The sequence below is a fragment of the Hemitrygon akajei genome, chromosome 5 (genome assembly GCF_048418815.1).
Source record: "Hemitrygon akajei chromosome 5, sHemAka1.3, whole genome shotgun sequence".
Lineage (NCBI taxonomy): Eukaryota > Metazoa > Chordata > Chondrichthyes > Myliobatiformes > Dasyatidae > Hemitrygon > Hemitrygon akajei.
In genome coordinates this window covers 31,792,409-31,818,844 of record NC_133128.1, presented here as the reverse complement: position 1 = coordinate 31,818,844, position 26,436 = coordinate 31,792,409, and the positions used below count along the sequence as shown (strand labels likewise).

The following is a 26,436-nucleotide window of genomic DNA, read 5'->3' as shown; positions in this document are numbered from 1 at the left end:
TCGATTTTTACTCTGAACCCCTGAATTTAGAGATTCTTTATCTCTTAAATTACAGGAATGTTTCAATTCTCCCTATGGAACAAAAAACTTCCCTGAGAATGCAGAAAGGATACCTGGAGAGTCGACCCAAATATTATCTGAAGTAGCAAAGGAGTGTAATGTCTATCTTATTGGTGGTACGTATGGGATCTCTGCCTGAAAGTTTAATTCAAACTGACAAAGAACCAAACTGCTATAATTGCTTTATTCCATCTTGTGAAACGGCTTCAAACTCGGACTAATAGAGATGTGAAGCACGATGCCTTTTGCATGATAAAGCACTGAAGATTACCTTAATGCTTCATGGAAATTAGAATTGCACTTGGTGTAAGGCACTCTCTCTGTCCCTTTGAGGGAGTGATGGAGGAGGCGGGTGTATCTTGGGAGATGAGTATGGCACAAAGCGAGGCAGAAGTTATCCCATATGTCTTTATTACAGGTATTATTTCAAAGTTCAAAGCAAAATTTATTATCAGAGCACATACAACCCTGAGATTTTTTTTTACTGCAAGCATACTCAGCAAATCTATGGAACTGGAACTGTAAACGGGATCAATGGACAACAAACTGTTACAAAGGCAGATAATGAATAAACAGCAATAAATAACAAGAGCATAAAATGACAAGATGTAAGAGTTCTTAAAGTGAGACCATCGGTTGTGGGAACACCAGAAATAGAACGAGTGTTCAAGAGCCTGAAGCTTAATTTCTGATGTTTATAATAAGATGTCACATTCCCACGATACTTAGACGACAAGTGATTACATGAATTATATAACTGATCTTGCTCTACATGTGCATGAGATACATGCCTAACAATATCATGTATTATTAAAAATATTGTCACATATAAGGTTTTCATCTGTACCACAATTTGCCAAGATGTTCAATTCGCAACTGAGTGCAAGGCTCGAGAGGATTTGAGGAGATAATGCATTTGACCTTTCTCATTGTGGAAGCTCCAACTAAATGTGAGAAGATAATTCAAGTCTGATGGCTTAAGATGAAAACATAAAAATCGATCTATGCCTCATCTGAAAGAGATATTGTGGTATACAACAACAGTCAGTGCGCTTTGGGCTGTCCTGTAAATGACTTCTTAAAAACTGGTGCTTTCATATTCATATTTTTAACTGGACAAAATGATTGTTATTTAGTATTGGAGGAAAACATAGGACAGTTTGTTCTTTTCAGTTCAGTTTCAGTTTTAACTTAGATTTGTGGAATTGTCTAGAAGTGAATCAATGCATTGTGTTTAGATTGGCACCACGGAACTAATTCCTTTTGTTGTTCCTGCAGGGTCTATCCCAGAGGAAGAGAATGGCAAACTCTACAACACCAGCACTGTGTTTGCACCCAATGGATCCATGCTGATGAAATACCGCAAGGTCTAATTTTTAAAGTAGTTTACAATGAATGTGTAACGCATTAGATCAGAAGATTTTCCTTTTGACTGATTTTCCTTTTAAGCTGATGAGAACCTTTCTTTCCAAAGGTTCATGTATTATCAAAGTATACAACTTTAAAATTCCTCTTCTCCAGATAGCCACAAAACCAAGAAAGAACGGTGGCACAATCATCAATCACCAAACCCCTCCTCCCCACACAATAAACAAACAAAAAGGGAACCCCCCACACTCTCCTTCCCTCACACACACAAAAAAACACAGAATGCAAAAAACAGTAAGTCTGAAAAAAGAAGTCTCTGGTTCAAGTCCATATTCAAAACACAGAAAACCTGGGTAATATTCTCTGGGCACCACAGAAGGCCTTTCCCTCTCTGGCACTGATCAAAAGGCAGTCTCCCCTCCCCAACAGCAGAGTGATCCCCCAACAATCAAAAGGCAGTCTCCCCTCTCCAACAGCAGAGTGATCCCCCAACGATCAAAAGGCAGTCTCCCCTCTCCGTAGCAGAGCGATCACACCAGCGATCAAAAGGCAGTCTCCCCTCTCCGTAGCAGAGCGATCCCACCAGTGAGCAAAAGGCAGTTTCCCCTCTTCAATAGTAGAGTGATCCTCTAACGATCAAAAGGCAGTCTCTCCTCTCCGTAGTAGAGCGATCACACCAGTGAGCAAAAGGCAGTCTCCCCTCTCCAACAGCAGAGTGATCCCCCAACGATCAAAAGGCAGTCTCCCCTCTCCGTAGCAGAGCGATCACACCAGCGATCAAAAGGCAGTCTCCCCTCTCCGTAGCAGAGCGATCCCACCAGTGAGCAAAAGGCAGTTTCCCCTCTTCAATAGTAGAGTGATCCTCTAACGATCAAAAGGCAGTCTCCCCTCTCCATAGCAGAGCGATCACACCAGTGAGCAAAAGGCAGTCTCCCCTCTCCAACAGCAGAGTGATCCCCCAACAATCAAAAGGCAGTCTCCCCTCTCCGTAGCAGAGCGATCACACCAGTGAGCAAAAGGCAGTTTCCCCTCTTCAATAGTAGAGTGATCCTCTAACGATCAAAAGGCAGTCTCCCCTCTCCGTAGCAGAGCGATCACACCAGTGAGCAAAAGGCAATCTCCCCTCTCCAACAGCAGAGCGATCCCCCAACAATCAAAAGGCAGTCTCTCCTCTCTGTAGCAGAGCTCCTACCAGCGATCAAAAGGCAGTCTCTCCTCTCCGTAGCAGAGCGATCCCACCAGCGATCAAAAGGCAGTCTCTCCTCTCCGTAGCAGAGCGATCCCACCAGCGATCAAAAGGCAGTCTCTCCTCTCTGTAGCAGAGCGATCCCACCAGCAGTCAAAAGGCAGGCAGCCGGCGCTTACCTTGATGTTTCATTCACATTTGCCTTGATGTTTTAATCTCCCTCATTGCTCTAATCAGTAACTCATGGAAGCTTTAATCAGCGAAATGGAATCGGACATCGACCCACAGCCTTCTCTACACAAAATTCTGAATTCAAGTGATGTCAAACAGTCTCCACCCATCTTTCACCCCATGTCATGGCCTTAGTTTTGCTCCTTCACCCACCAAAGCAAAAATTGTGAGTGGAGGGCCTCATTCAGTTTCATGTTAGTAACTTGGCTTGATGCTCTATTATCGGTGTCAATTACATGTCTCTGGTAGATTTTCTTTATGCCCTAAGGAGATTTTCCTGAAATCATTGTAAAGGTAGATGTTCCAGATTCAGATTTAATCTCACTGGCACGTGTCGTGAAATCTGTTGTCTTTGCAGCGGCAGTACAATGTAATACATAATAATAGAAAAAAACAATGACAGTAAGTATACATAACTTGTTAAATAATTAGTGCAAAATTAGAAATAAAAATGTAGTGAGGTAGTGTTCATGAGTTCAATGTCCATTCAAAAATTGGAATGCAGAGAGGAAGAAGCTGTTCCTGAATCACTGAGTGTGTGCCTTCAGGCTTCTGTACCTCCTTCCTGACGGTAGCAATGAGAACCGGGCATGACCTGGGTGATGGGGTCCTTAATAAACAGAGCACAGTGGAACACCACTAGTCAGCGATTTCAATGCAGAATATGCCTCTTCTCTAGGCAGCACAGTGTGGGTGCGTAACGCTTTACAATGCTAGGGACCCGTGTTCAATGCCACCGTTGTCTGTAAAGAGTTTGCATGTGAGTTTCTGATAAATGTCCCCGATGGATAGTAGGGAGACCCCTGTGACCCTTTCAGCTGTACTTACAGTCCTTTGTAGGGACATCTGGTTTGATGTTTGACTGCTCCCATACCAGATAAAGATGCAACTTGTCAGGACACTCTCAGTGGTGATCCTGTAAAATGCAGTTATGATGGAGGGTAGGGAGGACGTGGAAGAGCTTTGCTTGCCTCAATCTTCTTGGAAAGTGGAAGCACTGCTGTGCCTTTTTGTTCAGGGAGGTGATATTGAGGGACCAAGTGTGGTCATCCGTGATGTGAATGGATTATGTATACATCATTAACCTGTTTTGTCACATGTTTGAAATCTCAGTCAGGGTTATGAGGCGCGACCTGCTCTTCAAAGCTGTGCTGACTATTGCTATTAAGACTATGCCTCTCCAAATGTTTGTAAATCCTGTTCCTAAGAATCCTCGCCACTGGTTTGCCCACAACTGATGTAACACTGACTGGTCTATAAATCCCAGGACTATCCTTTTTACCCTTGTTAAACGAAGCAGCAAGGTTTGCTGTCCAACCCGTGCAGCAGAGAGGACGTCAACACTCCAGCAATCTCTTCTCACATCCCCTAGTAACATGGGATTAGAGGGGCTAGTTCTGCTGCTTGTAGGGACAAACTTATGTATGTTTGTCAGACTTGTCTGGAAACAAGTTCATACGTAGGGATGTCCATAAGTTGGGAGTACTGTACTTCACTCATGAACAGCCTGCTATAATTCCATGTGTTTTGTTTGTCTTGTCTCTTGAATCTGCAATGTGGACAGAATGCGTTCTGTTTTTGTTGAAAATGTCCCTACCGATCAAAGCAGTGGCAAGACTATGTAGTAATTTACCATGTCAATTAGGAAAAGAGTTTCAGCAAACATAATTATCTGTTCAAACCCAAAAACAGTCCAAGGTGGTTATGCATTTGTTATCTTTAAAGTTCATTCATCTGGGTGCCAAAGTTTTCTTTTTCAGTGTAGTACCCAGATAGAGTTCGTGAGGGCAGGGTGTAAATATTTGTTCATGTGTCAGTGATACTGGTTTCGCAATGATAAAGGGGAAGAATGGTACAGCAACTGTTATAATTTCTTCCTTTAGTGTGGTGCTTGTAACTGCGCCACACCTGGAATTACTGGGATCTGTGATGCAGCAATACTGTATCTAAGTATTTGAACCTCAATAACCATACATTTTTGGATATTTAGCAGCAGAACAAACTGTTTGGCTAAACCGGACCATGCTGACAATAACTTCATGTGTTAACCTCTGTTTCCCTCTCCCATATAATACGTGAATCACCTCCCCCATTGCCCCATAAATCCATCGATACTATTCACTTCCTGAGGAGGCAAGTTGTCAGCAATCACTGCATAAAGAAATGTCTTCTTAACTTCCTCTTCAATTCACAGTTTAATACAATTGCTGCAAAGTTGTGGCCACAAGCTGTGTAAATAATTCTGGTTTATTATTAAACTTAACTATGACCATGAGACAGGAGCAGAATTAGGCCATTCAGCCCATCGAGTCTGCTCTGTCATTTCATCATGGCTGATCCCAGATCCCATTCAGTCCGTACACCTGCCTCACCCATTTCCCTTGATGCCCAACCAATCAGGAATCTCAACTTCCACTTTGAATGTACTCACGAATTTGGCCTCCACCACAGTTTGTGGCAGAACATTCCACAGATTCACCACTCTGGATAAAAAAATTCCTCTTTACTTCTGTTCTAAAAGGTCGCCGTTCAATGTTGAGCCTGTGCCCCCCGGTTCTGGATACCCCCACCAGAGGAAACATCCTCTTCACATCCACCTTATCTAGTCCTTTCAACATCTGATAGGTTTGAATGAGATCCTCACGTATTCCAGTGAGTACAGGCCCAAAGCTGCCAAATGCTCTTCATATGTTAACTCCTTCATTCCTGGAATCATCCTCGTGAACCTCCTCTGGACTCTCTCCAATAACAATACATCCTTTCTGATATATGGGCCCTAAAACTGTTGACAAAGGAATTTAAATTCCTTTGGGTTTGGTTTTGTCAAGATTTAGCATTTTTTCAGATAATACTTGATACTCAACTTTTTTTTTCAGAATTTATCTGAAGCTTTTGGTGTCTTGTTCATCCTACTCATATCATGTTTTCTTTTGAACTTTAATTTATAAATCAGCAACAAAATCTTGAGATCAGTGATGGTCACTTATTGTCAGAGATTTTGAGTATTTGAACTCTAGAAGCGAAAAAAAAACTCCTGTGTTGTGTCATGCACTGTCAGACACTATTTTGGAAATGTATCTTAAGTGTCAAATCTATTTGGTATCTATTTTCATTGAAACTATATTTTATGACATAGATTTAAAAAATATGTTTTTAGCAGTAAGTGACTTCCAGCAGTCAAAAATGGTATATCAAGTTTAGGTTTTGTTGAGTGTGCTTGATTTTCATTTTAAATTGTTTGATTATTTCTCCAGAAACATTATAATCATTTAGAATATTTTGATTGATGGTGCCGGTCCTAGTGCGATATATATTCTTCAAAATAAAAGAGACTTTTACCTTGTTTCAGGGTGGTTTAGATCAAAGGCTCTTGAAGTACATGTATCTACCCCAGGGGATTTTCAATGTATCATTGGGGGAGAGACAGTGTAATGGAAAGTTTGTAATGTGGCATTGTCAAGGACTAAAACAGTTGGCAGCTGCAATGGCAAAAACTAAATTAGTTGTTCCTCGGCAGAAGAGGGTAAGACTATAAAATATAGGAGCAGAATCAGGCCATTTGGCCCATTGGATCCGCTCCACCATTTCATCCAATTTCCCTCTCGGCCTCAATCTCCCGCCTTTTCCCTTAAACCCTTATCCCTTCATGCCCTGACCAATCGGGAATCAAGATGAGGGGAGAAGTTGGGAAGATAATTAATTTGTAACGGTCAGCAATCGTTTGAACAGATGGAGTACTACACCTGTAGTAGATGTTGTTTCTACAAGTTGAATCACAGCAGTGTCAGTGTTCATGAGCTTAAGCAAGCAATCACAGTAACCTTAAAAAAGTCATTAACCATTCAAAAGGTTAACTAAGTTCAACAGTCATGTTAAAGATCACTGACTGTCTCTGCTGTTTATTTGAACTAGATTCACTTGTTTGATATTCACGTTCCTGGGAAAATCCACTTCCAAGAATCCGAGACGCTTTCCCCCGGTGACTCGTTATGCACCTTTGATACACGTAAGTAAAAAGAAACACGTTCTGATCTGCAGTCCATTTACTGAACATTATTATATGTTTATTCTGTATTTAAAATAGAAATGTTGTCTTCAATTAATATATGATGCAGGTTAATATCAATTGTTTTTACATTGGATTTTGAGTAGGATTGTTGGGTAGACAAAAAAGTCTCTGTTGTAGATGACAATGGCAGATGTCAAACATTAATCCATTGTGAATATTTAAAAGATAACGTTTTGAATAAAATATCAAGTTAGATCAATGTGTTCCAAGTCACCAACACACAAGACCTCAAAGGTGGGTGGCAGATTCCTGGACTTGAATGGATGTGCTGTAGAGGGAATGCAACCAGATTGAACCTACCTCTCAAGGGCTCACTACTACTACATCCTGACAGTCAAGCAATCAAACTAAGGGATTTAAGTAATTGTTTTAAAAGCAAACGTAGGTACATATTTACTTACACATGTATTACTAGCTATCTCCAAGCATCACGATGGAATGTTTTGTGGTTTCTTTGAACTCTCCAATTTTCAGCGTAAAACTTAAATTCTTGTTCGTATTTTCCATAATTTAAAATATAACCCGTGGAGATATTTTTTTACTGTATGTTCCCTCCACCACACTCCCTAGAACGGGTTTCCATGGCCACTCAAGTATCACAAGAAAAAAAAAATCGTGGCTCAAGTAAAATGAGCATTTAATGCTCCTATATCATGTTCCATTTTTCTGCAACAATAGTCTCACGTTACTTATCCACAGTCGCTTTATGCCTCCTTCCACGCTTTTACTTTGGGTGAAGCAGGCTGGCTGCATTGCATATTTGCCATGGGAGTTCAGGAAGTTACAGTGCAGAAGCCTGGTTCAAGGACGGTGTATCTAAGAACTTACATTCATGCTGACCATGATATGTATTTTCATACACATCGAGTATAGATGTGGACCTCTCTATACATATCTGTACTTTATTTATGCATAATTCATTTGTAGATTTTATTCTTGCTTTCCTAAGTTATTGTATGTTATGTGTATTACTGTACTTTAGATCCTGGTCTGGAGTTTATTGTTAAATTACAATAAACTTGACATGCCTTGTGTGTTACAATCTCTTTTCCGTACAGCTTACTGCAAAGTGGGGATTGGAATCTGCTATGACATGAGGTTTGCAGAACTGGCTCAGCTTTACACCAAAAAAGGTAAGTAAATACTGATATTGTGACAAACAGAATTATTTTCTGTTCTGATTATTATCAGTGGAGTGCTGGTGTTACAGGTTTTAAATGGAAGGTCCTTCTGCTCTTGGGAATATAGAAGTTGGAATATTCCTGATTTGTTGATCAAGATTTAATCTCAACTCAAAACAGATTATCTAGTCTTTTCTGTTCTTTTCATTCGGAGTGGAGCCTAACTAGGGATGAGTTTTTTAATTTACACCAATGACTACACTTGAAAGGTATGTTTGGCCCTGCAGCTCTTTGGGAACACCTAAAGACGCAAATTGACAGCATAAATGCAGTTTGGTTACATTACTAGTCACAGGCTTGAGGTTCATACTTGACATTAATCTTTTTGAAAACAAAACCGTGGTCCTGTAAACTCTGAGCTTGTGATGCAGATCTCTGCCCCTCGCACCTGCCCCAACTCCTGGTTATGCTCCGGTCATCTTTCCACCTCCTGCAGCCAGATACTAAGGCAGAGCAGTTATAACAGAGCAGGTCCCATCCTGTTGCAGGGTCTCAGACTAAAACATTGACATTTCCTTCCCCCCCCCCCCCTCACAGATGTTGCTCGACCCATTGAGCTGCTCCGGCAAATTGTTGCTAATAATGTTTGGATGTGTTTTAACAGTAAATTGGAGAATATTTTTGTTTTGTTTGTGCTCTGCAGGCTGCCAGCTTCTAGTCTATCCAGGGGCATTCAACATGACAACAGGCCCAGCGCATTGGGAGCTCCTACAAAGGGCAAGGTTAGCAATGGGAAATTGTGTGTGGACTGCCGATTTAAAACAATGCAGAAAACGCTGGCATATTCAGCAGGTTAACCTGCATCTGGGGAGTGAGAAATAGTGTTTAGGTAAATGAAATTTAAGATCGCCTATCTAAAATATTAACTGTTTTTCTCTCCACTGATTGTGCCTGACCTGCTGATTACCTTCAGCATTATTAGGTTTTTTTTCAGATTTTCTGCATTGTTTTGCTTGGGACAATATAGATAGTTGATAGATATAATTATGCAAATATTCAACATTAATCTTACTATCTGCTACTTCCACACTAATGTGATACTAATAGCAGTCATTCCCACAAACTCTAGAGATATTTTTCTTAATCGAGCAAGGCAGATTTACTTAATCTTCTCTTGTCACAATGCAGCTTGATTATCTTCAGTAGAGATCATTTTAAACAACTGTGAACACTGGGAAATTGAAACTGAAACAGAAAAGTTAAATACATACAGTTCTGGCTGATGAAAGCTTTGACATACGAGTTTTGCAACGTCACGAAAAATCTCAGTGAATTTGTAAACAAATTTTAAAGCAAGTTAAGTTTCCCTTTGACAGAAGTTCAGGGTTAAGTGTGAGGCGAATCCAGTGTTTTGTAGCTAGCCAGTGTATTTGGCACCTGACTGTACAGCTGTATGCACGCAAGGCCATATACCCAGCGATGCCCTCTTCCTGTTGACCACCTTCATGTGTGGCTGCTTCTGGCTCTGTGTGAACGGGTACCAGTTGTCGCTATATGCTGCGGTTTGTGGAGAGAGACCTGGCCCCATCACCGCACACTCCCATCCTTCTGGATGTTGCTACGCCTCCTCCCCTTTGTGGAGGAGTTCTTCCAATCAAATATCTTTGGCTACAAGTCCATCAGGCAGTTGCCAGCATGAAATGTCCTGCAGACACCACAAGACAGGGTCTCCATTGATACTCTGAGATGGTTTCTGTAGTGGTAGTTAATAGTGTTAGGCGTAGCCCACTCAGTTAGCCACCCCCACATGGGGGGAATTCACATACTGTACAAGCAGGGTTGTCAACAAAGTTCAATTGAATATCCTGCATGTTGGCATCCTGGTGTGCTCTGCACTCTCCCTCAATAACGAACACAACCATTCCCAGAGCAACTGTCCAGTCACCTGCTGGCAGAATACCTGTTTGCTAGAACTCACCAACACGCATTAAGACTTCACCTGGTCAGATCTGCCTTTACGGACACACTGCCTTTGGGACGCTTGTGGACGGGAGGGGCGGGGTGTGGAAGAAGTGGAACTGCGGATTTGCATTGTGGGTATGGAGAAGGACGCAGGGACTCAGTTCATCCCAAGCAGCTCTGTAACAGAGGACTCTGTGATCTGTGGGCTGTTCCCACGGGCACGCACAGAAACAGACTTCAAGTGCTGCTGGAAGAGCATCAAGTCTGCGGTATCCCTGAGACGTGTTCTGATGGAAGATCAACAAGCTGTCTGTGAAAGAGGGCTGCGGACTGGTGCAGAGTAGGCTGCACGAGTACACGGTGAAGGATGCACTGAAGTCTGGTGTGGCCCACGCCAAGGGCTACTTCTGCTTCGGTACATGTAGAGGCTGAGCCGGGTGCGGAAGCCCCTCAGGCACTGAGAGGGTGACACAGGTGCTCTGGTTACCATTTTCAATAAAAAGCTAACACTACTGAATGTATTGACCATTATTTTGCTCTGTTTATTCTTCTGTTTATATCTTTTAATATGAGTACGGTTTACTTTTGAATTGAAGTATTCTGCAAGGCAGCGGTGATATTTTGGGCTGGAATTAGTCGGTGAGGCTGCAATGCTGATGGTTTGGAGGTCTGCAGGAAATGGATTTGCCTGCTCCTGCAGGGTTGCACGGGTTTGAGTGAGGTATTTGGCTGGGTGTTTGGATAGATTTACCATCAGGGTTGCGGACATCTTCTGCTGGGTAGGAATGGGCATATTTCCATGAGACTTCTGTCCCCAGCCCACCCTCATACTGCAGCAGTCAGGATAGGGCCGTGCTGAGCAGGCTCACCTGAATTAGTGAGGCCAGCTGGCTCTCCCGTCAAAGCCGTTTCGACTTCCACTCACTGTAGTGGTTCATTTTCAGCAGTTACGAACAGTTCTCAGGAACAAAACCCTTTCATAATCCAGGAACAGTCTGTATTTGTAAAGAGAAAGAGCAGTTTATTCTTTAGACATAGACTTTGTCAGAACTGGAAATTCGAGAACAACTTCCGAGAACTGAAGTCAAGAAAGGAGTGGAGTGAGATAAACAAGATCAGGAAGAGCAACCAAAAAAAAAGTTAATAATCAACAAAACAAGTGAACCTGCCCACATCCACTTCCTTCCTAACACTGTTAAACTTGTTCTGTTAATTGCATTTACAGTCCAATAACAGAAAAATTATGCTTTTGACATTGGGAGAGTTTTCCCAAGGTTGGGATATTAATAATAAAAGGACATAGGTTTAAGGTGAGAGGGAGGAATTTTAAAAAGGATCTGAGTTTATTTTTTTGTGTAGAGTGATTTATATCTAAAACAAACTGCCGGAGAATGTGGTGGAATCACATACTGTTGCTGTGTTTGAGGTATTTTGCCTGACAGTTGAAAAGGCAAGGCCTAGGAAGATATGGACCAAATGTGGATAAATGTGCCATGGTCATGCTTCATCAAATGGCCTGTTTTTATGCTGTATGATTCTACATCTCTCTGAAATGTAAGAAAGAAGCACTTTAAAGAATTGACCTTGGGATTTGGGAGGTTGAGGCAGGCCAGTATTTCTTCTCCATCCCATTGCCCCATGACCTTGGTCTTTGATTTCTTGAACAGCTTTCTTTAGATCATTTACTTGCTCTTACAAAATGTGACAAGTGGAATATTATTTTAGATATTGGCATAAGTCCAAAGAAATGGATTTGGGAGCAGGCCATTTGGGCCTTCCGTGTTTGCTGTGTGATTCAATAAAATCGTGGTTGAATTTTTATCTCAGACCATTTTCCTGTGCTAACCCTTTTCCTCTGATTTGTTAGTACCCAAATATTTATCTGACCATCTGTATTACCCAGCATTCAAATGTGAGATTTGTAGGCATCGGAGTTCCCTCGACGTTACTGCCTTTGTTGCCCCTCACAGGAGATGGACATGGTGATAATCTTCTATCTCTTCACCTTCAGTTTGTGTTGGGCATGAAATTCCACTCTGGAGCTCACCACAGCTTGAGTGGGTCGCTAGTGGAGGAATGGGGGAGATTCAGTGCCTTGCTCACTCAAATCCTCGATTATTTTCCAGCAAGGCATTTTAATTTCTCCCTCTATACATCAAATATGTGTGTTTGGGAAAGTCATCTTTCAACTCTTGAATTCTTTCTGTTGGAATACATCATCCTGCCTTAACACTGGAATGTTTGAGAATGGGTGAGCCCCTGTCTGTTCTCACCACAGCAACATGGCAGTTGTACCTTCCTCCTGTTTTCTAATTTCCCTCACTATGATGTACTTAAAACCTTGCTTGTGCAAAATGCTACCTCACACATACTTTTTAAAAAAAATGATGTTCTGCAGATGCTGGAGATCTAGAGTAACACCCACAAAATACTGAAGTGACTCAGCGGGTCAGACAGCATCGACGGAAAGGAATTAAAAGACGACATTTCAGGCCAAGGCCCTTCATCAGAACTGAGACCTGATGCTGTCTGACCTGACGAGTTCCTCCAGTATTTTGTGTGTGCTCCCTCACGTAAGCACGGTCGTTTTAAGCAGGCCAGGCACCTATTCCATTAGACGAATTTGGGCCTGCTTCCTCCACCAGCAGGAATTACATGATGCTTAGTTTAACAATACAGGTAGACTCATGACTGAACTAATGGATGTATCATGGCAATAAAAACATTGAAATACAGTATATAAGAAAAGCCTACAAAGTAAAATTTCTCTTTCTTCTGTTTGCAGGGCTGTTGACAACCAGGTGTACGTAGCATCAGTATCACCTGCCCGAAGTGAGAAAAGTTCTTATGTGGCCTGGGGTCACAGCACTGTAGTAAACCCATGGTACGTACTTAACAGGGTAATTGTCATGAAGAAACCCATTTGGACCATCAACTAGTCATCCACCCACAAAGTTGTTTGTCTTGCAGTATTCTGTTCTATTCTATTTTTTTTTACCCACTTGCTTTCTCCAGTGACGTAATCACTTTGGCCCATAATGTTGTGCCAGCCTTTTAACCTACTCCAAGATCAATTTAAAGCTTCCGTCCTGCAGAGCCGATTTTATCATCCATGTGCCTGTCTAAGAGTCTCTTAAATGTCCCTAATGTATTTGCCTCTAACACTACCCCTGGTAGCCAATTTTCCCTCTAATTTGTAATGACCACTGTGTGCGAAAATCATGTACTGTGCAATTTTTTGCCCAGTGACAACATGAGCACACTGAATAATTTCTGCAATAAAAACAGTATTAAAAAAAAGCCAGTTCTGAAATCTGCAGACAAATCATTGCAAACTCCACGTTGTTAACACCAGAAAAGGAAATGTGATTGTGTACGATAGTGAAATATATTTAACGTGCTAATGAGGTTGAGTGTGACAACCTTTTGTGCGCAGTTTAAATTCCTTTGTTCACTAGTGGCAAAAGGTGTGTGCACACATACACCTTAGAGGGAACATTGCTGACAATGCGTGCCGCACACCCACCACTCTGTGTAAAAGAAAAAGGGATGCCTACCTCTGACATTTGCCCTATACTTTCCTCCAGTCACCTTAAAATGACACCCTTTCATATTACCTACTTCTGCCCTGGGAAAAAGATGCTGGCTGTCTACTCTGTTCGTGCCTTTTTAACATCTTATACACCTCAATCAAGTCACCTGTCATCTTCCTTCACTCGAAGTGAAAAGCCCTAGCTCACTCAGCCTTTCCTCATAAGATACATTCTCTAATCAGGGCAGCATCCTGTGCATCTTCTCTAAAGCTTCCACATCCGTCCTATAAAGTGGGAACCAAAGCTTTTCTTCTGTTGTTGAGATTTAAAGTAATGTTCAGAACTTTTTAATGTACAGTTTAGCATGTTTATCTTTCAAGTTACTTCTTAAATAAGTGTTCTGATGGTGAGAAGCCTTTAGTTGCACCACAGATTTCAAACACTAGAGAACTCCAGCTGTTGAGAGTCTCTGTTTATATATGAACAGAACTCTTTTACTCATGTATTCTGTCATTTTGGGTGTATAGTTTTTAGATTGCTAATTGATATTTGTTTCAGCATTTAACTTATTGGACATAATAATTGGGGGCAGCCGACGGCACTTCAGTCCTGTTCTGCCATTCACCAAGATCATGGATGATCAACCTCGATACCTTTTTATTGCACGATCCCTATGCTCCTTGGTTCCCTAAATATCCAAGAACCTGCATTATTCCAGTGAATTACTTGCACATCACTCTCCAAATTCAGTGGCTGGGCTGTAGGATAGAGAACTCCAAAGGTTTGCTGCCCTCTAGAAAAAGAAGTTTCCTCATCCCAGGTCTAAATAATCTTTATTTTGACATTGGATTTGAGACTCTGTGGTGAGGAGAAGTGTCCTCCCTGCATCCACTTTGTTGAGCTCTGTAACAACTTAGTTAGCTTCTAGAAGCTTATTTCCCATTCTTCTAAACCACACAATCTCTTGTTAAAAAGCATGCTTGCCATCTTGTAACCAGAATGATGAACCTTCGATGCCTTCCTTGTATGGCAAGTGTTTTCTCTTCTATTTAAAAAGATTAAGACTGTACACAATACACTTGGTAAGTTCTCATCAGGGCCCTGGACAGAAACCTCTTTATCTTTGGACTTAAATCTTCCCACAGAAATAGTTAACCTACCATTTACCCTCCGAACAGGTTGCTGCACCTGCATGTTAGATTAGTGACCTGTGTACCCAGATTCCCCCGAATATCAACATTCGTAATCCGTCGTAATTTCTAAAATAAAACGAAACACTCAGCAGATTGGGTAGCACTTGTGAGAAGGGAAACAAGAGTCAGTGCTTCAGGTTGAAGATGCTTTGTCAGAACTGGAAAAGATTGAGAAATCAAGTTAAATTTCAATTGCAGAGGAAGTTGACAAGGGATAGAAGTCCCAGTATGTTAAAGGGAGCAGAGAAGTAAGTATTCCGTGAGCCACATCCGTATTTCCAAATAGTTACTCAGCTGTTTCACTGTCTTTTTTAATTTACAGTTTTTATTATTATGTATTATAATGCACTGCTGCTGCATAATAACAAATTTCACCACATATGCCAGTGATATTAAAACTGACTCTGATTCTGATGTGTTCTTCATCATAAGTTCCCTTTCCCCTTTACACGAGGACCATTCTCTTCATGATTCCATGGCCTGCTCAGTCCTTCTCACACACCTTGCCCTGTCCCTTGGCACTTTTGCCTTTAATGCTAGGAGTTGAAGTAGCAGGACATTACACTTCCTCCCTCACCACCATTCAGAGAACTTGCAACCTTGTCAGTTTCATTCTGTTCTTGTGACTTGGCCTCCTCTCCAATAGTGAAACCTAGCATAGACTAGGCATCTAATTTGCAAAGTGTCTACATTCCATTCTCATCTTGAGCTTCCATTTGCATGTCATTATAACTCCCACAACCCCACTGTCCCTTTAAATCCTCGGATCTACTTGAACCATTCCAGAATCTATATCATTCTGCAAGTGGATAACCAATGACTCTATTTCAACTCTTTCGGATCTCTGGACATAGATCATTAGGTCCTTAGGATGAAATGTATTTTAGTCTCAACAATAGATTTGTATACATATAGTACAGTTGAGAATACCTCATCTGAAATTCCAAACTCTGAAAACCTCCAAAATCTGAAATTTCTTTTGACTGCTCACATGACATCACAAACAGAAAATTTCACAAGGCACTGGGAAGGTACCCAGGGAGTATACAGATCTCTGCACAGACAGTTCTGTGAAGTGACCTTACATGTGTAATGAACAGAAGTTAATGAAAAATAGAAAACATTGTATAAAATGAAAAATGAACATTTCAATTGTGTATTGAAAGAGTGGATTCATCTGTGTCGGAGTGAGCATATGCTGCTTAACAGTATGCTGATCATAAACCAAAGATCTATCATGATGAACTGAAAATTGAAGGTAATTGTGAATATTCAGCAGGCTGATTGCAGACATTCAAGAAAAGGCACGACATTAAACTTCTAAAGGATTTATGCTGCTAAGACATCTGATCACAAAAAGCAGCAGAGAAATTCATTGCTGAGTTTATCAAGCTCGTCACTGATAAGAATCGAACATGCTGAATGACTGTATCAGCACGTGTGTGATGAACAGGACTGCTTACCAATAGCACATAAATTCAGTCAGAAATGATAGTGGTTCCAAGCAATTTCATTTTATTTATATATATATATATATATCAAAATCCAAAAAAATCTGAAATCCGAAAGACTTCCAACCCCAAGCATTGTAATGAGACTGAAGTCTGTTACTGTTTTATTCTTAACTGTGTCAATGCATTCATAGAATATGTTGTTTCCAGTGTATTTATCATTTAGATTCACAAGATTCATTCTGAATTTCTAGACTTTGACTTTTTAATTGACTGTACCCTTCAATTCAGTCTAGAGATGAAAAGGAGCACCTAGTCGTGATTTCCTCCACAATTGTTAAACATTATACTTAAGTATAAATCCGATTTCCAAGTAACTGCAATAGCCTTTTTGGCTACTGCCAATGCAATTTTTATGAACTCTTTCTGATATTTGTTCAATTTGGGTTTCGGTTTTATCCCTTCAATATCACCTGGTAAGAATAATATTGGATTGTGTGGAAGCTGTGTTCCAATAATTTGTTCCAGTAAAACTCTTAAATTTGTCCAAAAAGGTTGAATTTTAAAACAAGACCAAGTAGAGTGTAAAAAAAAAAGTACCAATTTCTTGATTACATTGAAAACATTGATCAGATAAATTTGAATTTAATCTATTTATTTTTTGTGGCGTAATATATAATTGATGTAAAAAGCTATATTGTACTAATCTTAGTCGAACATTTATTGTATTTGTCATACTGTCAAGACATAATCTTGACCAACTTGTTTCATCAATTTTAATATTCAAATCAGTTTCCCATTTTTGTCTTGACTTATGAATTCCTTGTTTAATTGCCTGTTTTTGAATCAAATTATACATACCAGAAATAATTTTTTTAATTTATTAAAGTATAGATCGTTGGAAGAATGAAATTTTCAGCTGCATTCCACTTGAAAAAATTACTTATAATTTAAGAAATAAATATGATATATTTCTGAAAATTTGGTGCCCTTATTTACAAAAGATAGGATTAAATATATAGGTGCTCCGAAGATAAAATTATTGGTCATCTGGGGAAAGAAACATATATATACATTAAAGCTAATTTGAACTCCATGGAGCATGTAGGGATCTTCCAATATCCAGGCACTCCTTCTTTCTTTCTTTTTTCTTTTTTTCTTTCTTTTTTTTTCTCTTTTTCTTATATATAGGGATATGTTAGGGGGAGGGGTTAAGGGGAGGGGAGAGGGTTGATGTATATATTTTTTTCCTTCTATTTTGTAACCCATCTGAAAATCCAATTTAAAAAAAAAAAAAAATTTAATTGTTAAACATTGGACAATCGTGGCTCAGAAAGTAAAATGGTCAACTGAATTTTCCTGTCAAACAAAACTGACTAATATAGAATGAAGAACAGAAGTACAATGAGTATTTGTACAAATTTATCAAAAGTCCTACTGGAGGTTCATGGGATTTTAAAATGGTTTCCTTTTGAAAAGTACAATAGTAAATAAAGCTCTTTGCTTACCAAACAAAGATACAGTCAAATATTGTCTCTGAATGTCTGCTTTATTCATTTACAGGGGTGAAGTTATAGCCAAGGCTGGTTCTGAAGAAACTATCGTATATGCAGATATAGGTGAGATTCATAAGTAAACGTGCTACTACCGAGAAGTTAACATCGTATCGGATTAATAATTCAGTGTGCAGAATTGTTAACCTCCTCCTCTGTTGCTTTCTTTACTTGCACAGTTGCTAATATGTTCAGATTAGTGCCAGAACTCTTCTAGAAAAAAAATGAACAGCCCAAAGACATTCTCATTTTCTCCCTGTTCACTCTTTATTGTCCCTGTGGGAAGTAATTTTTGTGTTTAACTGGATTTTACTGCCATGTAAATTGTCTTAATGTCTTCTTCATGTGATGGTATTAGAAATTCATGCACAAGACAGACTTAACTATTTGGATCCACATTTCTCAAAAAATATATATATTTTGGAAGTTTTAAACTCAAAGGGTTAATTAGAAATGCATTTCAAAAAAGTCTAAAACACTAATTTCCAAAGAAATCCCAGGACTTGCAAGGATAAACATATCATTTCCTTGGGAACCTGAATGGAATTCAATCATTTAAAATATTTTCATATTAATAATCTGGATTAATTATTTTCTGCTGCTGGTTTCTAGAACACTGTAACACCTATGTGCAAAAGGGACAGACCTCACCTGAACCTGAGGGGAACCAATATCCTTGCATGCAGGGTTGCTGGAGCTGTTGAGGAGGGTTTAAACTAATTTGGAAGGGGGAAGGGAACTGAAGTGACAGGACCGAGGATAGGGATGTTGGTTTACAAGCAGAGGTAGTACAGAGTGAGGCTGTCAGGAATGACAGGCAGATGATCAGGCAAAATTACAGTCAGTGGGATGGATTGCAGTGTAAAGGGGAAACAAAATTGAAAATACAAGACTATATATATTTGAATGCATATGGAATATGGAATAAGGTAGATGATCCTGTTATACAGTTAAAGATTGGCAGGTATGAAGCTGTGGGTATCACGGAGTCATGGTTGAAAGATGATTGTAGTTGGGAGCTTTATATCCAAGGATGCACAATCTATTGAAAGATCAATTTGCAGGTTGATTCGATAGTAAGGAGAGTGAAACCAATGTTAGATAGATAGATAGATAGATAGATACTTTATTCATCCCCATGGGGAAATTCAACATTTTTTCCAATGTCCCATACACTTGTTGTAGCAAAAACTCATTACATACAATACTTAACTCAGTAATAATATGATATGCATCTAAATCACTAACTCAAAAAGCATTAATAATAGCTTTAAAAAAAGTTCTTAAGTCCTGGCAGTTGAATTGTAAAGCCTAATGGCATTGGGGAGTATTGACCTCTTCATCCTGTCTGAGGAGCATTGCATCGACAGTAACCTGTCGCTGAAACTGCTTCTCTGTCTCTGGATGGTGCTATGTAGAGGATGTTCAGGGTTTTCCATAATTGACCGTAGCCTACTCAGCGCCCTTCGCTCAGCTACCGATGTTAAACTCTCCAGTACTTTGCCCACGACAGAGCCCGCCTTCCTTATCAGCTTATTAAGACGTGAGGCGTCCTTCTTCTTAATGCTTCCTCCCCAACACGCCACCACAAAGAAGAGGGCGCTCTCAACAACTGACCTATAGAACATCTTCAGCATCTCACTGCAGACATTGAATGACGCCAACCTTCTAAGGAAGTACAGTCGACTCTGTACCTTCCTGCACAAGGCATCTGTGTTGGCAGTCCAGTCTAGCTTCTCGTCCAACTGTACTCCCAGATACTTGTAGGTCTTAACCTGCTCCACACATTCTCCATTAATGATCACTGGCTCCATATGAGGCCTAGATCTCCTAAAGTCCACCACCATCTCCTTGGTCTTGGTGACATTGAGACGCAGGTAGTTTGAGTTGCACCATATCACAAAGTCCTGTATCAGTTTCCTATACTCCTCCTCCTGTCCATTCCTGACACACCCCACTATGGCCGTGTCATCAGCGAACTTCTGCACATGGCAGGACTCCGAGTTATATTGGAAGTCAGATGTGTACAGGGTGAACAGGACCGGAGAGAGTACGGTTCCCTGTGGCGCTCCTGTGCTGCTGACCACTGTGTCAGACCTACAGTCTCCCAACCGCACATACTGAGGTCTATCTGTCAAGTAGTCCACTATCCAATCCACCATGTGAGAGTCTACTCCCATCTCCGTTAGTTTGTGCTTTAAGATCTTGGGCTGGATGGTGTTAAAGGCACTAGAGAAGTCAAGGAATGTAATCCTCACAGCACAACTGACCCCATCTAGGTGAGAGAGTGATTTGTGCAGCAAATACGTGATAGCATCCTCCACTCCCACCTTCTCCTTATACGCAAACTGAAGCGGATCCCGGGCGTGCCTGGTTTGTGGCCTCAGATTCTGTATTATCAGCCGCTCCATGGTCTTCATCACGTGCGACGTCAAGGCAACAGGTCTGAAGTCATTCAACTCCTTTGGTTGTGGTTAGCATCCAATGTTAGCATCCATTTCCAGAGGACTAGAATATAAAAGGAAGGATGTAATGTTGAGGCTTTATAAAGCACTGGTGAGGCTTCAGTTGGAGTACTGTGAGCAGTTTCGGCCCCTTATTTAAGAAAGGACGTGTTGACATTGGAGAGGGTTCAGAAGAGGTTCACAAGAATGATTCCGGGAATGAGCAGCGATTAAAGGCTCTGGGCCTGTACTCACTGGAGTTCAGAAGAATGAAGGTGTATCTCATTGAAAGTCATTGAATGTCGAAAGGCCTAGATAGAGCATATGTGGAGGATGTTTCCTTTGATGGCGGAGTCTAAGTCCAGGGGGCATAGCCTCAAAAGAGAGGGACGTCCATTTAGAACAGAGGTGAAGATGAAATTTCTTTGCCAGAGGGTGGTGACTCTGGAATTCATTGCCTATGGAGGCCAGAGCACTCGGTGCATTTAAGGTGTGAAAGGTTACGGGGAGATGGGAGAGGTGTATAAGATGATGAGAGGCATTGATCGTGTGGATAGTCAGAGGTTTTTTCCCCAGGGCTGAAATGGCTCATGAGAGGGCACGGTTTTAAGGTATTTGGAAGTAGGTACAGAGGCGATGTCAGGGATAATTTTTTTATGTAGATAGAGTTGAGTGCATGGAATGGGCTGCCGGTGATGGTGGTGGAGGAGGGTACAATAGGGTCTTTTAAGAGACTCCTGGAGCTTAGAAAAATAGAGGGCTGTGGGTAACCCTGGGTAATTTCTAAAGTAAGTACATGTTCGGCACAGCATTGTGGGCCGAAGGGCCTGTATTGTGCTGTAGATTTTCTATGTTTCTATTTTTCTATGTTAATGGGGTTGAGTGGGAAAAGGATCATCCATGATGAAATGGCGGAACAGACTCAATGGGCTGAATGGCCTAATCTGCTCATCTGTTTTATGGTTTTACGGTCATATGATCTATCTTGTACACTTAAGCAAACTATTTTTTTTAGTAAGTTTTCTATTTTGGAAGATAATGCATTATAAAATGACCCAATGAAGTTACTACGTTCAGCTTCTTTATTTTCCATGGAACAGATCTGAAATACCTTTCGGACATTCGACAGCAGATACCAATTCTCATGCAGAAACGGCACGACCTGTACAGTGTGCAGGAAATGAAAGACTGAGGATTGCACATATGGATCAGGTCTTTGTCAGAATTAGGATCGAGACAATACAAATCTTCCAATTATTTCAAAAATTTGTGAATGGATCTTAAACTCACTTGGATTTAAGAGTATATGCACTGCACTTTTCACAGCTTTTTTATGTATGGAATTTTGGATAATGACTGAATTGTAATATTGTTACCAGTTTTAATTGAAATAAATCCCATGATTTAAGATGATTGTGTATGAATCACAAGCTTTGTGTTGATATCTTTTAATGAGGATGCTTTGTATACAATTAAAATTATGCCAATGGGGATAGATTGTCGATATTACATTAATTATTAATCCTGGAAGGCTGGTTTGCTTTTAGCACTGAAAATTAATATCATTAAAAAGAGCTATTATATTTTTATCTTCAAGATAGCAAAGGATTTTATAATTAGATACTGTCATTTTGCATTAATAGAACTTTGAACGGTAGATAGATACATACAGTGCCTATAAAAAGTATTCACCTTCTTTGAAGTTTTCATGTTTTATTGTTTTACAGCATTGAATCACAGTGGATTTAATTGGATTTTTTGAGGCTGAACAGAAAAGACTCTTTCATGTCAAAGTGAAAACAAATTTCTACAAACTGGTCTAAATTTATTACAATTACTAAACACAAAATAATTGATTGCCTCAGTCAGTATTTAGTAGATGCACCTTTGGCAGCAATTACAGCCTCGAGTCTGTGTGGATAGGTCTCAACCAGCTTTGCACATCCGGACACTGTAATTTCCGCGCCCCCCCCCCCCCCCCCCATTCTTCTTTACAAAACTGCTCAAGCTCCGTCAGATTGCATGAGAATTGTGAGTGAACAGCCATTTTCAAGTTCCTGCCACAAATTCTCAATTGGATTGAGGTCTGGACTCTGACATGGGCACTCCAGGATATTAACTTTGTTGTTTCTAAGCCATTCTTGTGTAGCTTTGGCTTTATGCTTGGGGTCCTTGTCTTGCTGGAAAACAAATCTTCTCGCAAGTCACAGTTCTCTTGCAAACCACATCAGGTTTTCCTCCAAGATTTCCCAGTATTTTGTTGCATTCATTTTACCCTCTACCTTCATCAGCCTTCTGGGGCCTGCTGCAGAGAAGCATCCCCACAGCACGATGCAGCCACCACCATGCTTCATGGTAGGGATGGTGTGTTTTTGATAATGTGCAGTGTTTGGATTGCCAAAAAGCTCAATTTTCGTGTCATCAGACCATAGAACTTTCTTCCAGCTGACTTCAGAGTCATCACGTGCGTTCTGGCAAACTCTAGCCAAGATTTCATGTGAGTTTTTCCCAACAGTGGCTTTCCCTTTGCCACTCTCCCATAAAGCTGTGACTGGTGAAACACCCAGTCTCTCTCTTCTCAGCCACTGAAGCTTGTAACTCCTCTAGGGTTGTCATAGGTCCCTTGGTGGCCTCCCTCACTAGTCCCCTTGTATGATTATTCAGCTTTTGAGGACGACCTGTTCTAGGCAGATTTACAGCTGTGCCATATTCTTTCCATTTCTTGATGAGTGACTTAACTCTACTCCAAGGGATATTCAGTGACTTGTAAATTTTCTTGTATCCATCTCCTGACTAGTGCTTTTCAATAACCTTTTCACAGTTGCTTGGAGTGTTTTTTATCTTCATGGTATAGTTTTGCCAGGATACTGACTCACCAACAGATGGACCTTCCAGATATAAGTGTATTTTTACTACAGTCAATTGAAACACTGACTGCACACAGGTCTCCAAAAACAGATCTCCATTTAACTAATTACGTGATTTCAAAAACCAATTGGCTGCACCAGTGATGATTTGGTGTGTCATATTAAAGGGGGTGAAAACTTATGCAATCAATTATTTGGTGTTTTATATTTGCAATTAATTTAAATCACTTTGACGAGTTCTGTTTTCACTTTGCCACAAGAGTCTTTTTCTGTTGATCAGTGTCAGAAAAGCCAAATTAAATCCACTGTGATTCAATGTTGTAAAACACTAAAACATGAAAACCTTCGGGTGGGGGTGGGGGGGTGAATACATTTTTTAGTATATTCGTGTACCTACTGTTTCTGTCTCCACCATCACCCTAGGCAGTGCATCCTCTGTATAAAAAATAATTGCCTTGCACATCTTTTCTGAACTCACCTGAAGTCCACGCCCTCTGTTACCAGAGTTTTCAACACCGGGAAATAAATACTGGCTCCCTACTTACATAATTTTATAAACCCCTATCATATCTCCACTCAGCTTTCAGAGCTCCACAGAAAACAACTCAAATTTGACCAACTTCTCCTTGTAGCATGTGCCCTGTAAACCTCTTCTGCACCCTCTCCAAAGCCTTCGCATCCTTCCCATTAGGGAATGCAATACTCCAGATGCGGCCTGACTAGAGTTCATTATAAAGCTGCACCATTACTTCCTAACTCTTGAATCCAGTTCCTCAACTAACAAAGTCAAGTATGCCATATGCCTCTTCACCATCCTATCAATCTCTGAAGCTACTTTGAAGGAGCTATGGACTTGGACCACACGATCCCTCTGCACATCAACACTGTTAAGATTACTTACACCATCAGTGTACTTCCTCTTTACATTTGATCTTTCAAAGTGCAGCACTTCACATTTGGCTCTTTACTTCACTCATCTGTACCTGATCTATATCCCAGTATTCTCTGTTAACAATACCACCAAACTTCCAATGTAATAATCTGCAAACTTCATAACTCATTCATCTATGTTTTCACCCAGTATATATATATCATAAACAGTAGAGGTCACAGTACAGGTATCTGTGGAACATTTCTACACAGAGACTTCCAGCCAGAATAAGTCCCATCGACCACTACCTGCTGCTTTCTATGAGCAAGTCAATTTTGAATCGAAATTGCTAATTCACTGTGGATCTTGTGGATCTTAAACTTCTGAATGAGCCTCCCATGAGGGACCCATCAAACACCTCACTAAAATCCATTTAAACAACATCCAGAACGCTACCTTTCTTAATCACCTTTGTCAGCTCTTTGAAAGATTCAGATCAAGTTAGTAACTCACAATTTGGCCCGAACAAAGCCATGCTGACTGTCCTCAATTAGGCCATGGCTTTCAAACTGCTCATAAAACCTATCCCTAAGATTCTTCTCCAGTAAGTTACCTATCATTACCAAGGTGTTTTCGCCCACAGAACTGCTGCTCCTGGAACTTTTTATTTGTGTTTTGCACCACATCCTCCGCAAACTCTACAGACTGTTGTGCGTGAAAATCCCAGGTCAACAGTGTATGAGATACTCAAACCACCCTGTCTTGCACCAACAATCATTCCACGGTCTAAGTCACAAATTGCATTTCTTCCCCGTTCTGATGTTTAGACCACAAGTCAAAGGAGCGGAAGTTGGCCATTCAGCCCATCAAGTCTGCTTTGCCATTTTATCATGAGCTGATCCATTCTCCCATTTAGTCCCACTCCCCTGCCTTCTCACCATAACCTTTGATGCCCTGGCTACTCAGATACCTATCAATCTCTGCCTTAAATACACCCAATGGTTTGGCCTCCACTGCTGCCCGTGGCAACAAATTCCACAGATTCACCACTGTCTGGCTAAAAAAATTTCTTCGCATCTCTGTTCTGAATGGGCACCCTTCAATCCTTAAGTCATGCCCTCTCATACTAGACTCCCCCACCATGGGAAACAACTTTGCCACATCCACCCTGTCCGTGCCTTTCAACATTCAAAATGTTTCTATGAGGCCCCCCCCTCATTATTTTAAAGTCCAAGAGCGGTTAAATGTTCCTCATATGTTAACCCTCTCATTCCCGGAATCATTCTAGTGAATCTTCTCTGAACCCTCTCCCAACGTCAGCACATCCTTTCTTAAATAAGGGGCCCAAAACTGCACACAGTACCCCAAGTGAGGTCTTACCAGTGCCTTATAGAGCCTCAACATCACATCCCTGCTCTTGTATTCTATTCCTCTAAAAGTTAATGCCAACATTGCATTCACCTTCTTTACCACCAACCTGGAGGTCAACTTTAAGGGTATCCTGCACGAGGACTCCCAAGTCCCATTGCATCTCAGACCTTTGAATTCTGTCCCCATTTAAATAATAGTCTTCCCGTTTATTTCTTCTATCTAAGTGCATGACCATACACTTTCCAACATTGTATTTCATCTGCCACTTCCTTGCCCATTCTCCCAATCTATCCAAGTCTCTCTGCAGACTCTGTTTCCTCAGCACTACCGGCCCCTCCACCTATCTTTGTATCATCAGCAAACTTAGCCACAAAGCCATCTATTCCATAATCCAAATCGTTGATATACAATGTAAAAAGAAGTGGCCCCAACACAGAACCCTGTGGAACACCACTGGTAACCAGCAGCCAACCAGAATGGGATCCCTTTATTCCCATTCTCTGTTTCCTGCCAATCAGCCAACACTCTATCCACGTATGTAACTTTCCCATAATTCCATGGGCTCTTATCTTGTTTAGCAGCCTCATGTGCGGCACCTTGTCAAAGGCCTTCTGAAAATCCAAATACACAACATCCATTGCATCTCCGATGTCTAGCCTACTTGTAATTTCCTCAAAAAATTGCACTAGGTTTGTCAGGCAGGATTTTCCTTTAAGGAAACCATGCTGAGTTTGGCCTATCTTGTCATATGCCTCCAGGTACTCGGTAACCTCATCCTTGACAATCGACTCCAACAACTTCCCAACCACCGATATCAAGCTAACAGGTCTATAATTTCCTTTTTGCTTCCTTGCCCCCTTAAATAGCAGAGTGACATTTGCAATCTTCCAGTCCTCCTGAACCATGCCAGAATCTATTGACTTTTGAAAGATCATTGCTAATGCCTCCGCAATCTCCACAACTACTTTCTTCAGAACACGAGGATGCATTCCATCTGGTCTGGGAGATTTATCTACCCTTAGACTATTCAGCTTCCTGAGTACTTTCTCTGTTGTAATTGTGACTGCGCAAACTTCTCTTCCCTGACAGCCTTGAGTGTCCAGTATACTGCTGATGTCTTCCTCAGTGAAGACTGATGCAAAATACTCATTCAGTT

The 26,436-nt window shown here is 40.8% G+C and overlaps 1 protein-coding gene across 1 annotated transcript in view; it reads left to right on the top strand.

Moving 5' to 3' along the window:
• nit2 (nitrilase family, member 2) overlaps window positions 1-21,601 on the top strand; it is a 32,428-nt gene extending 10,827 nt beyond the window's left edge. Inside the window, exons 3-10 of the mRNA XM_073045137.1 lie at window positions 56-176; window positions 1,339-1,427; window positions 6,758-6,851; window positions 7,973-8,047; window positions 8,739-8,817; window positions 12,783-12,881; window positions 17,738-17,793; window positions 21,272-21,601. Coding sequence (XP_072901238.1) covers window positions 56-176; window positions 1,339-1,427; window positions 6,758-6,851; window positions 7,973-8,047; window positions 8,739-8,817; window positions 12,783-12,881; window positions 17,738-17,793; window positions 21,272-21,363 — 705 coding nt within the window. The 3' untranslated portion in view covers window positions 21,364-21,601. The remainder of the gene's footprint in view (window positions 1-55; window positions 177-1,338; window positions 1,428-6,757; window positions 6,852-7,972; window positions 8,048-8,738; window positions 8,818-12,782; window positions 12,882-17,737; window positions 17,794-21,271) is intronic.
• The last annotated feature ends 4,835 nt before the right edge of the window (window positions 21,602-26,436 follow it).